The following is a 13,930-nucleotide window of genomic DNA, read 5'->3' as shown; positions in this document are numbered from 1 at the left end:
GTATCTTCCTGTTTCAATATGTAATGGTAGGATGCCACATCTTATCTGTGCACAGAGTGATCTCTGACTTTTTGGCAAATTATACAAAACATATTTTTCACATTTATAGTCTTTTTTAAATAAACAATATGTTCTTAATTTTGGCTTTTGCCAAATTTCTTCAGCCCAGGATTGTAGACATTTAACCCGGATTCGATTTTTAAATTCCTCCACATTCACAGTTTTTCTTTGGAAATAATGGTCTTCCAGACCACATTCCTGTAGTAAGTCATACAGTTCAGAGACCCATTCCCCATCAACAAACAAATCCCAAAAGAAAATATGGCTAGCCACCCTGTTGGGTGGTAAACCCAGCAGCCTGTTCCAAAGACCCACCATACTGGCCTTCCACCTAATTTCACAGGAGTCCCACCCCATATCTCCATTAGCTGCCAAAATGGGGGCATATTTATGAAGTCCCAGATAGAATCTGATTGCTCGATTCTGAACTCGTTCATTCAACTGAAACCTTTTGAAACCCCAAACCCCCGAAACATAATCTAAGACAGGACATACACAGGTTTGATACAATTTCGAATAAGTAGAGTAGCCCATATCTCTCAACATTTTAGTCTTACCTATAATACCTCCCAGTGCCCTGCTAGCTGAGTCTGCTAGAACAGAAACACCATGGAAAAACGACATGTATTCATCAAAAAACAAACCAAGGTATTTATACTTATCTGTAAACTCGAGTTGTTTGTCACCAATACAGAACTGAAAACAACTTCTCTCTTTCCCTGGACTTCTAAAGTGCATTACTTGTGATTTCTTTTGATTAATACACAGTCTCCATTTCTTACACCACTCATTAACACATATCAGCATCATTTGTAAATCTTCTTCCCTTTCTGAGAGCAAAATAATATCGTCCGCATAAAGAAGGATGTTTACAATTACCTGATCACATAATACCCCTTTCCCCAGTTGCTTTATCTCTCTGGCCAAATCATTAATGAAAACGGCGAATAGAGTTGGAGACAAAACATCCCCTTGTTTGACACCAGAGGGAGTAGAAAACCATTCTGTAAAATAATCGTTCACTTTCACACATGCAACAGGTTGTTTATATATCGAGGTAATAGCTTGATGGAACTTTCCATTAACCCCTATTTGGTGAAGCTTATATTTAAGGAGATCGTGATCAACAAGATCAAAAGCCTTCTGGAAATCAATAAAACAACAAAAAGTGGGCTTTTTATGCTTCAGTCTGTTTCTAACGACTGCAGTCACTGTATAAATATGATCTATACACGCTCTTCCCTTTCTGAAACCATTTTGCTCCTCTTCTAACAAGTTATTTTGCTCCAGAAAGGTAACTAGTCTATTATTTAGAACAGAAGAATACAATTTGTATACAGTACTTAGAAGACTAATACCGCGATAGTTCAATGGGATCTTAGGGTCATCCTTTGGAGATTTTGGAATTGGAGTTATGATTGACTTACACCAGGTGGATGGTACAATACCGTGGTCAAAACACACGTTCAGCAAGAAAAATAATAAATCAAACAGCTCAGGAGCTTTCAATACTTCATTTGACAACTCATCTACCCCCACGGCCTTTTTAACCTTAGCAGACTCAATTGCTTTTAGAACTTCTTCTCTACTAAACTCTGCATTTAAATTGGCATCACCGTCGTGGTTTAAGTATTCCCCCGTCACACCGGATACACAATCAAAAGAGACATCATCAACATTTACAACACTCTCCTCTCGTCTAGAGAACAAACCAGAGAAGGCTCCCTCCCACTCCCTTAATACTTTACCTAGTTCAGAAGATATTTCTCCTTCACTCCACACCTGCATAGGGATCTTTTTCCGACGTTTTGGACCCAGATTGTTTATCTCACTCCAAAATTGTTGTGGGTTCTTTGTTTGTAACTGCTCCAGATGTATAATCTGTCCTCTCTGATATCTTCGTTTATAGAATCTAAGTTTTTTATCAAAACAGTGTTGTTTTTGCTTATAAGTTGTTTTAAGCTGCTTTCTTAATACAGAATTTTTACATTTCAAAAAAAGATGTTCGGCACTGCACATGGCTGACCAGAGAATACCCAGCTCATTGTTCCAATAGGAATTATTTTGTTTAGATTTTCTAAATTTGGATTTATCCGCATTTTTGTTTAATTCTGATTGTATTAGAACACAGAACTCATTATACCAAATATCCAACTCCTCTTGATTTTTATTTAGAGTCTGTAATCTCTCAATCAGTATCAAAACAGCATTACGTCCCATATCAGAATTGAGAAAGGTGTCTGGCACAGTTCGGCTCACTCGTTTTCTAGCGTGTTTACCTGTGACAGGTACTTCCTGGCCTTGAGGCATTTTGTAGCCAGCCCTAAACTTCAGCCACAGTAGTGAGTGATCCGGTAGACGACTGTGATCTCCAATCAAGTTAAATAGAGCTCCATCCTCTACCATTTGTGAGGTGAGCATCACCTTAAATTCCAAACAATTTTCTAAGCATTCAAAGGGGGTTACAAAGTAATCAACCACAGCTTTACCTTTTGATGACACTGACGTAAAATTGTCACATAGGGGATCGATCCTACCATTTAGTGCACACATTCTGGAGTCTCTTAGAAATTCTAGGAACGTTTCCCCATGTTTATTAACATAATCATCAATGGCAACTCGCCGGGGGATAGAATCAATAGTAGGGATAAAATCTTCCATATTTCCTATTCTAGCATTAACATCCCCACCAATATAAATTGCATCCACTTCAGAAAATTGATATACCAAACTTAATAGTTGACAAAAAAAAAAAAGCTGAGGCATCTCTTCCCCAGGGGGAATTTTCAGGTGGGAGGTAGCAAGAAAATGTGACAAAGCTATATCCTGATACCTTATGTTGAAATAATAGGCCTAAGATCCCATCAGCTTTTTCAATAATTTCCACCTTATAGTCTTGAAATAAATGGGATTTAACTAACAACCCCACTCCACCTGATGCTCTACATGCTTTAGTGTGCATTTTCCTATTTAAACCAAACCATACATACCCATCCACCTCAATAACGTTTTCCCCTTGCAGATGAGTCTCGTTTAAAGAAATAATATCAGCATTCAGTGACTGTTACATGAAGAGATCCTAAGGATGGAAGCCATAATGGCGCAGGTCTGCGCTAGGATCCAGGCCGAGGCCCTCCAAACTAGAGAGCAGATAACCCTGAGCCAAGCTGAGCAGGAGCCCCGGAGGGCGCCACCCACTTCACCGGTGGCCACACCCCGGCTGAACATTTCACCCGTGCCCCGCACCTCCCAAGACCAGGGTCAGGTCAGCACGGCGGCTCCAGAGCCAACGACCCAAACTACGGAACCCACTGCGCCAATGCCACCAACACTCCCACCTAGGACATGTCCACCGACAAAGGTCGCCGACCCTGAGCATACCATAGAGTGCAACGGGGCGGCCAAGCCCGCCACCGGGATACACCAGACTCAGGGAGGCATGGCGGACACTGAGACCAACAGCACAGGGCACAGCCAGCCGGACGGCGTCAATCATTCCCACAAGATAGCTGGACACGACAGCTGGGACCCCCCCAGAGGGCGGGACCAGCCATCTCAATTACCTATTCCCAGAATTCACCTCCTGGCCCTGCCCGGGCTCATGGAGACAACTCCAGCCAAGGTCTCCAGGGAGGCCAACAAGTCCGAGCAAGTGGAGCAAGTGGACACGCCTTTGCGGACGCCGAGGCAGGAGCTCCAGATGCTTCACGGGGCGGCCGTCTCCCTCATCGTCTCGCCGGCAATTTGCCCAGAGCAGACCTATTGCACCAAGAGAGCCTTTACGGAACCGAACCTTGGTCTAGGCGAGCAACCTTGCCCCATCACCGCCCTGCAGCAGGAATCCCGCCCGAGGAATTTGCCCCTCCATCAGTTCGGGAGGATCCATCTTATCCTGCTCATACAGCACCTATGGAAATGGGAACCAGGCTGGGATGATCCAGTCCTACCTGAGACACTGCTGCAGGCCTGGGAAGAGTGGGGGGACGGACCACCTCTTCTCAGCCCAGATCGCTGGCCAAAGACACCCCGACTCCACACGACCGCGGATAAGAGCGAGGAGTCGAAGCCAAGTTACGGTGGCCTCAGGTCGGCTCCCCCCAAGCCGGAGGAGTGTACGACCTTCGGTGCCCTCAGTGAGGATGCCACACCGGCGCTCCACGGGGCGGCCAACGAGGCATTAGGGGCAGAGGCCTCCCTCCAACGAGGGCAGACAAATGGCTTCCTCACCGACCCTACGCCGCTGAGGTTCCTCGACTGGAAACTCAAGCCACCAGAACAGATAGATTGGTCACCACAGGCTCCGCCAATTCTAACAAATGGTAGCAGCAAGTCTCCTAAATGGGCGTGGAAAACCATGGGCAAAACCCACGTGACAAAATGACAGGAAGTGAGTTGAAGTTGGGCTATCTTGCTTGAATCCCATCGTCTTTGTTTCCACTCAACCACCTGTTCCACTCATGGGGGAAAACCTCCACTGAAAGCCAGGATCCATGGATAGATATAGAGAGAATGTGAGAAGTGAGTGGAGTATGTTATTCACTAGAATTATATTTAGCTGCTTACATAGAAATGGCTGTTGGGAATGGTATCTGTCTTCAGTGGGTGCTTTACGCTATTTCCAATTTGGCTTTCTGCAGGAAGATAATGACATTTCACATCAATGCCTTTTACCATGGCTTTGATGAGATTGTGAAAATTGTGCGGCAACATGATATTTGTCGTTTGCAGTTATTCATTGTTTCCCAGAGGTTGACAATATATTTGTGGTGGTGGCTGTCGGCGGGGGTTGGAAGTGACAGCAGTGTGTCCAGGCGAATCCAGTGGTGAACTGGGACAATTATGTGAGTCTTTGCACTAGGGATGGGATCATATGCTTATTTCACGATTCAATTCAATTTTATTTGTTCAATTTACATTAATGAACATTTTAGCAAAATGTAAATGCACGACAATTGCAGTCACAAGACTGATTTTCATTGTTAGTCCCCCTGCCAGAAGGTACAGGCCTTGTGTCCTGATGGGGAAAAAGTAACATGGTGCAAATATACAGGATTAAAACAACATCTTATCTCTAAAGACAAGTGCAGCAAGAGAAAGAGAGCTAACTAATACACAAGTATACAATCAGAATAACTATACTCTTAAAAAAGTTTAAGATCTACATACATCTACATACATCTACATAAGATCTACACGATAGATTTCGTTTCGCGTAATGGACTTCTCAATTCAATAGAACCACCAGACAATGTAATCAATAAACATTCAATGACCACAAAGTCTTGACTGTGCACAATTCTGTTTATTTCTGAGTCACAAATCTTGCTAGCGATGTCATTGTCTTGCTAGAATGTAAACAACAATTTACAATTTAAATAAAATTCATTACAAAGGGCAAACAATATAATTTGGATGGGGAGCTTGTGAAATTGGACAAGCATCTCATTTGTGATTACTACAGCAGAATAAAAATGCAGCTAATAATATTGCGATTAATTTGTATGCCCCACGATACGTTTCGTCACATTATTGTATTCCGATATATCGAATTTGGATATGACGTCCCATCCCTAATTTGTACTGCACTCATGTTAACTAATATGTACCTCACACAAAATAAAGAGAGTCCCGCACACTGTCCAAACTTGCAAAAATATAAATTTAATATTGTAACGTTTCGGTCTCAGACCTTTCTCTTTGTTTGAGAAAGGTCTGAGACCAAAACGTTACAATATTGAATTTATATTTTTGCAAGTTTGGACAGTGTGCAGGACTCTCTTTATTTTGTGTGAATTATACCCTTGTCCTACGCACCTGCCCCGTAAGAGAGATGTGCAGAGTTTTCCTTCAAAACTAATATGTACCTAAAATAATAGGTTAATTACCATCATCTAAGCACAGAGACTCATCCCTCAGTAACCTCTCCATCTACTATGTCAACTACTATCAGCCCATTGTCGCGCACTTTGTTTTCTACTATGCTGCTGACATAGACCGTAAAAATACATGGACGTAGCCACCGTGATGTCACCCATTGGTTTTTGGACTCCTGTTTTGAAGCCTCGAGGTTAGCATTTTCACCGTCGCCATCTTGGTTATTTGGATTAAGTGACATCAATTTGGAGAAGAGCCGCAGCTCTTATGCTCCTTATCATCTATTTCACTCGAAATGGGACCATCATTTACAAAATGAACATCATGGAAAAAAGTATGTGAAAAGTACGGTCATTTTCCCATTCACTTCGATGTAACCGGACTTCTTTTTGCAGCCAGTGGAGATGCCCCCTGCAGGCCATTTGAATAAAAGAATGCAGGTTTAAGTTTCTTGCATGGGCGTCCGGTTTGTGCAGCCGTAGATTCCCTGCCTACTAACACGAGGGTCGCAGGTTTGAGCCCCTGTGTTACCTCCAGCTTAGTCGAGCGTCCATACAGGCACAATTGGTCGTGTTTTGCGGCTGGGAAGCCGGATTAAGGGTATGTGTCCTGGTCGCTGCACCAGTGCCTCCTCTGGTCAGTTGGGGCGGCTGTTCAGTGGGGGAGGGCAACTGGGGGGAATAGCGTGATCCTCCCATGCATTACGTCCTGCTGGCGAAACTCCTCGATGTCAGGTGAAAAGAAGCGGCTGGTGACTGCACATGTATTAGAGGAAGCATGTCCTAGTCTACTCTCCACAGATCGGCAGAGGGGGTGGAACAACAACTGGGACCGCAGGGGGAATTGGCCAAGTATAATTGGGGAGAAAAATCTCGGAAAAAAAAACCCTACGCAGCTTCACAAGCGCAGCTACACGCTAGCCCCATGGCTGCTGAAAAATGATCAGAAAGACAGGAACAGAGAGAGCCCAAGCGTAAAAGAAATTAAACTGGTAGTAATGTTTGCCATACTAATCTTATGCTGTTTTAAAGCATTTCTTAGTCTTTGCATTCACAAACCTGTCAGTCAATAGCTACGTAAAAACACACAGCTAGCTGAGACTTGGAATCAAAGCGGGCGTTCTGACCATGTATACTGGACCTCTCTGAGTAAGAGTGGGTTTTCCAGCTCCTCCCCAGTGTGGACATCCCACTCAGTGCACACCATCCCCACAACCACCACCTCCAGCAGCACTGGCCCCACTGGCTTTGTGTTTCACATTTTAGGAGGCTTGTCTTTAGATGAAGGCTTTCTTATCAACTTCAGTCACCCTCCCCACGCGCCTACACTCAAACGCACACGCACTGACTGCCGCTGGATTCGCAAACATCCCTGACCAGGGATGGACCAAGTGCGTCATGTCAGCAGGCCGTCAGAGCCTCAGACAACAGGTTTTACAATACATGAGGGGGAACAGGCGATATCCAGGGCAGCTGTTTCAGTAGTCCCAACACATGGATGCAGTGATTTGGAGCGACTGTGCCAAGCAGAAGCAAGTACTGCTTTAGTGCTTAGAACAGTGTCGCTGAATGAGTTTTTAGGTTTACCACGGTATTCCAGTCTCTCAAAGCTTAAGAAAAGCATTTTCTGGAAATATGTGTGTTGGCATCAAAAGGCGTTGGTAATATGTTTTTTACATTAAGTATTAGCAGACATTCTCAACTCTGTTCCATCTCATTGATCAGCTCAACAACACTTAGGCTTACCTAAGTCATGACCTTAGTGGAAACGATGGGTGATCACTTTCTAAACCACGTAAGCCTGTGCGATTTTGAGAGTCATTTTCCGCCCGTGTCTACCTGCATCTCGCCATTCCTGTCAGGAGGCGTGTGGCCGTGCCATCATCTCCTTGGCAAGGTGTGTCAGGATCCTTATCTCTGTGCCAGGACGTCCACAAAGCCCTCAGCCTTCCCCGTCCCTCTTTTGTTCACTCATCACGTGCGCGAGCCAGAATGTGTGTCTGCTGCTCACAAGTCTTATTGTCTGACAAACACTGTGTTTGTGCAGACGGATGTGACGGATGTGATGGATGGTGTTCTGGGTCTTTGGTGTGACAGTGGAAGCAGGCGGAGGAGCGGTGGCATTAAATATAAAACGCACCCTAATTCTGACTCCGTCAACCATATGTCATGCCAGTGATTTTGGATGGCTCAGCAGATTGAAGAAGTATTTTCTAAAGCTATAACAAAGGACAGTGGAGACACCAGCCTGCGGCATTTCTTTGAGCTATTTCATGGAAAGTGAATAGGAGAGCAGCTTTGTGGATTGTATGACAAAGGATATATTTGGTAAAGGACTGGTAGCGTTAATGGGACGCAAAGAGCGTGTATTTGTAAAAGCTCAAGTGCACATTCAACAAGATCTCATCAATAGTCTGTTAAGGACATGACCGATCAGATCTTTTTTAGCGAAGAGATTGAGAATGTTTTCAGGTGCATTTTCCTTACAGTAAGATTATGCACTTACCTCTAACACAGTTACTGGTAGAAAAACCTTGCACGAAAGTAGGCACTCAGCAACATTTACTACTATATATATCTTTTTAAAGAGAAGGTCTTACAGTACTCTCGCTCGTACCATCGATCTAATCTTTTTAGCGACAAGGATCTCGGTGTTTTAAAGTGAAGCCGATAAAGACGCGCCTCGTACCTCAAGGCTAAAAATGGAAGTTGTAATGGCGGCATTATTTTTCACACAGCGCTGCATTGTTATCTCAGGGCTCTGAACCCGAGCGAGGCAGGACATTGGCCATTATCATTCTGACAGTGTTACAAGAGGCCTTTCTTATTCTGTGTGTGTGTGTGTGTGTGTGTGTGTGTGTGTCAGAGAGCCCAGTGCTCTCTGTGAGCCGTGCTGCTGTGTGTGCAGAGTTGTCAGGTATCCTCAGGCTGCGTGTTGCCACGGCACTATTCCTAGCACGCTCGCCTCATTACAGCGGGACTATTTTTAGCCCGCTGTGATTGAAATAGAGTCATGCGGGAGGCGAGAGCAGTGAGAGGACCGATACAGAGGCGACGGGACACTGGGGGTCCCGGGCACCATCGCCGGTTTGCCGGTGTCTCTGAGACGATCCTTACCCCCCCACATCCCCCCCAAAGAGGATCTTGTTTAGGTCATTAGGACAACACAGGCAGCCCCGACACCCCACAGCTGAATTTAACATCGACAGCAAGAGAGAGGGTAGAGGAGATAATGTGTTTACCGTACATCTTTTTAGAACTTATTTATAGACGGAGCCCTCACTTTTCAAGACAATGAATTTAATGTACTGTAGGTTATTGTGCTGCTGAAGCTTTAGAATTAAAGGAACTCATTGGAACATTGTCAGCGCAGGTTTTTTTTTAAATTAATATTAAGATGTTTTATTTCAATACTAGCTGTACTTATGGAGTTCTACCTCCTCCGTTTTATGTCTTTCTAGCCTTATACATGATTGCATGGCACAATATTTGCAAATGTTTTAGACCACAACAGCAAAGACAAAGGAATTGCACATAGTAGTCTAGGTCTAGGACACAGCATGATGGGTTTTGACATGTCCTTCTACAGTATATAGCGCATGAGGATGGATAGTGTCTCATTTCTATAAGATATGCGAGTTACATTTCACCATATTTAACTAACAGTAGGAAAACCAAACCAAAACAAACAAAGAGAACAGCGCTCTAGAGAAAAGACACTTGAGTGGAGAGCTCCTGCAGCCGCAGTCCCTCTGTGCAGCAGGAATCGCAGCCATCCAGTCAATCAATTCAAATCAGATTCATATCTACCTGGCGTACCTTTCATTTGCTCGCCAGCACAATGTGTATCCATCTCCTGCGGGCATGTTCGAGCTGCCGCTCTTACGCCATCTCCAGAGCAGAATGGCTCCGCTGTCACTCTTCCGGGGGAAAGTAAATGGGGGATCGACAGGAAATGGTATTCAGGAAGTATCTACATTTGCGCCCTCTTTATTTCTATAGCCTTTTCTCGCCAGCATGTCTCAAGCGGCTTCATGTACCATATACATTATGTCACATATGGTACCATACTACCTCACTGCTTTATATCATACTACATCATATACATACTACGTCGTGTACCATACTACATCACATCTACTGTATCTAATGCTTGCGACATTCATGCCTATGGATAATTTAGTCTCCAGTTTGCATGACCTGCATGCCTTTGGATGGTGGAAGGAAAACTGAGTACCTGGAGGAAACCCACGCTGACATGGAGGAGAACATGCAAACTCCACTGAAAGGACAAGGGAGATTATACTAAACTGTAGAATGTGTAAATTTATGAAAGAATGTTTTGACAAAAATGAACAACAGCAGAGTAGAACACACTGAGGCAAAGGAGAGAAGAAAGTACAGGCATACGAGATATTATATACGGCATGAAAATAACACCAAATATGTTAAATATACCCAGTTTGCGATAAGTGAAGCCTTCAAATGAAGGTGCGTGGTCTACAGTAATGATAATCCTCCTCTCCCCCCTCAGTGGGCTATGGCTGTGTCATTAGGTTGTAATAGGCCAGACATCTAGCCAGCAGGCTCTGAATCATTCCGCTTTGGCTTGCCTCCCCCAAAAAGGGGGGATAGAGAGTGAAAATAATCAAGGAATTGGCAAAAAAAAAAAAAAAAAGGGAAAGGCACAGCAAGTGCCTCCATCAGCAATATGTGGTGAGATGATATACGCTGTGTAGGATAAAAGTGGGACCTCAGACGCTCCCTGCGTCCCGGCTCCAGCCCATCGCCTGAGTCAGCTACTGCTCCCTCCCCAATAACTGTCACTTTTCATTTCCCTTCTCTATCCTTCGCCCACTTGGCTGCTTGTCCCGTGCCCGCTTCTCCGCCAAATGCGTCTGACTCGGTGTGGCACTGTTAGGCCCTCACCCCCCCCCCCCCCCCTCCCCGTCTGCCCTCGCCATGGAACGCCGCCAGCGCAGCCCACCCTATCCACCCTACCCCGCCGCTGCCCTCTCCTCTCTGTTGTCACAGAGAAGCCGCGGCAAAATGCGGGATCGTCTGTCTTTGAGCCGCCGACCATGTCGTCCCCTCCCTCAGCCTTTGTCACCGTTACGCTCCCGTCTCAATCGACTATACAGCACAATAGCTGTGCCGCAGCGCGTTCATTATTTTTACCATAATGACTTTCTGATGCATCGATCTCGAAAACAGCCCGGTTTTGTTGATGAGATTGCAGAAGACGACGCGCCAGCTGTCACCTCTCACCCCAATCACGCTCACTCACTCTACCATAAAGACTGATGGCTGTCCGCACGACGCTCACATTTATTGTTGTGCATTTGAAGCCCCTTGGCTGAAGTGACAGTAAATATTATACTCTATTGTGAAATCAGTTTGATCTTAATTTGCATCCCTCCCCTCCTGTGCTTTTCGCAGACTCTGGAAGCAGTGCTGAACTTCAAATACTCCGGTGGAGCGGGCAACGTGGAGGGCTACTACAGGGATCTGTCCCTGGGGGTCCATGTTGACGTGGAGCCCTCTGTGTTCTTCACCCGGGTCAGCACCCTCCCTGCAACCAGGTAATAAATACAGTTTGACCAAAGCAGTTGTGGAAGTCATAGTGATGTCTGGTTTGTGCAGCTTTTGCACTTCAAGTCATGTCGTAAATATCGGAATTATGAGAAGAGCGCGCACGAACAAGCCGACGAAGTGGCAAGTGTGACTCGTAAAGTCTGAATTTAATGTTGTCGGCTCCATCTTTAAGGGTCATTCAAACTATTCTCAACCTTCACCATTAATTGGTGATAAACCTCAATTCTGTGGCTTCAGCGTAGCTCATGTACAGTTAGAGTAGCAAGAGAGCACAGCGTTATGGCTTTTCCTCTTGATTTGGTGAAATGATCTCACCATAACGAGCCCCCCTAGCCAGTGGAGCAGGCCTTGTGTGTGTGTGTCTGTGTGACATTATTATTGATATCAAAACAAGATGATATTTCCATTGACTGGGCTGAGGCACACAGTGGCGGACATGAATGGATATTGAATGGATACTCACATTCTCTCTCTCTCTCTCTCTCTCTCTCTCTCTCACGCACACACACACACACACACATACACACACACAGACAGACACACACATACACACACTCCCTGTCCCTCGCTTCACTCCGCTTGTCAGCTCCCCAACTCCCGTGGATAACCCTCGAGTGAGGGAGACAGATCGTAGCCCAGTAATGGCCACTTGAGGTGAATCATTAGCTGTAATAATATCTGCAGTTTTAGCCATCCATCTTGGCCCGGCGCTGATAGATCTGCTGCTGCTGTATCGTCACCATCATCCTGTCACCACGGTCCTCCTCTTCACTTTAACCTCACCTCAACTCATCCACAGTACGATATCCGTCGTCGCACCGAGGCAAGCACTGCCTCTCAAGCAAATCTCCAAACATACAAGAGGGTTATTGAAATTCAAGGCCTTGAAAATCTTAAACAGGTCTTGAAATGTACTGGCAGTTAAAGTCAAGGTCTCAGAAGTCCTTGGATACTGTTAAATACAGTACAACCCTAGGTCCTCAGTTTTAGAGGTCTTAAAAATGCTGGTGGTTTCCTGGGGTGCTGTTTTTTCTGCTAATAAATCAGTCCAGTCATGCAGACTCCTTCTAGGATTGGATAAGTGTTTTATTTTTACGTTTAGTTTTTCCTTCCCCTTCATTTCTGTGGCAAAAAATAATACCGGTAATCGTTTTGTTATTCTAACTGGCATTAATATGGTTTGGAAAGACTTACATTTACCTTGATGAAAGATTGATTATTTTTTCATTCTTTTTTTTTATTGAAGGTTTGACATTATTTGGACAGAAACAGGCTATTTTTCACATTTCATATGCCGGCGCTGCTCCACATGGACTGACAAACAAGCATCATCGAAAAATAATACAGAAGAAACTACAAGGCCGCTCGGAGAGCACAGACTTCCACCAAGGCCAATAGTGATTATGCAAATGTGCGAGCGCAATCCGCTCCAAAATGTAATGGCTGTATGCTACACCCTTCTACCAAGTTTCATGAAAATCAGGCCAGTAGTTTTACTTTTGCCGTAATCCTGCTGAGAAACAAGGGGCACTGAATACATAACCTCCTTAGTGGAGGTAATTAACAAGACATACATTGGTGTGGACCAGTATACACCCGATACAACATCGGGCCCACACTTTGGGAATCACTGCTGTCCAGTAAAAAAAATATAAATAAATAAACAGAGATGGGAAGTAACTAAGTACACATACTTTCTTACTGTACTTATGTAGGATTTTCAGGTATCTGTACTTTACTGAGTATTTATTTTTCTGACAAAATTTTTACTTTTACTCCCTACATTTTAACAGAAATATCTGTACTTTCTACTCCTTAGATTTTCAAAACAGGCTAGTTACTTTAGTTTTAATGCACGACAGACAAAAACGATGTAAGGTAGTTTGTCTCTCTCTCTTGTCACACATCCAAAGCAAGACACGTCTAAATAAGGCATGGTCGATGATGTCACAAATAAATCACTGATGATGTCATCAGTGATGTCACTCGAGCAATTGTGATGTCATGAGTGAGTGATGTCATCAGTCATGTTATTACAATGCCATGATGTAATAATGTTATGATGTCATATTATGATGTCATAATGTCCAACACACATTCAGTCCCTTCATAATACCTTCTTGTTTGAGACAGCATACAAGTCAGTGTGGTACAGTGACAGATCTGAAGGAATGGCTGTTCAAGCAGGGCATTGCGACATGTGCCTCCACAATGCCGCCTGGGCAGGAGACCTGGACAAACTGAGGATCCTGCTGCAGGAAGAGCGCTTCAGAAGATGGCTCAATAAGGAGGGTTTCCGTGTGTTGTGTTGGTGGACCCCTCTGGGGCTCGCAGCCTTTCAGGGTCGTGCTGCCTGTGTGGACTACCTGATCACCCAGGGAGCACAGGTAGACTTGGCTGAC

The 13,930-nt window shown here is 44.6% G+C and overlaps 1 protein-coding gene across 2 annotated transcripts in view; it reads left to right on the top strand.

Moving 5' to 3' along the window:
- The window catches only part of trappc9 (trafficking protein particle complex subunit 9), a 225,960-nt gene that overhangs the window by 106,693 nt on the left and 105,337 nt on the right, over window positions 1–13,930 (top strand). For both annotated transcript variants that reach the window (XM_083645758.1, XM_083645757.1), the window contains one exon: window positions 11,373–11,515. In XM_083645758.1, the coding sequence (XP_083501884.1) occupies window positions 11,373–11,515 (143 nt within the window). The remainder of the gene's footprint in view (window positions 1–11,372; window positions 11,516–13,930) is intronic.

This window comes from Poromitra crassiceps, assembly GCF_964638095.1.
Source record: "Poromitra crassiceps genome assembly, chromosome: 11".
Taxonomy (NCBI): Eukaryota; Metazoa; Chordata; class Actinopteri; order Beryciformes; family Melamphaidae; genus Poromitra; species Poromitra crassiceps.
Note: the sequence above shows the minus strand (reverse complement) of the source record. Positions and strands in the feature narration are given on the sequence as shown.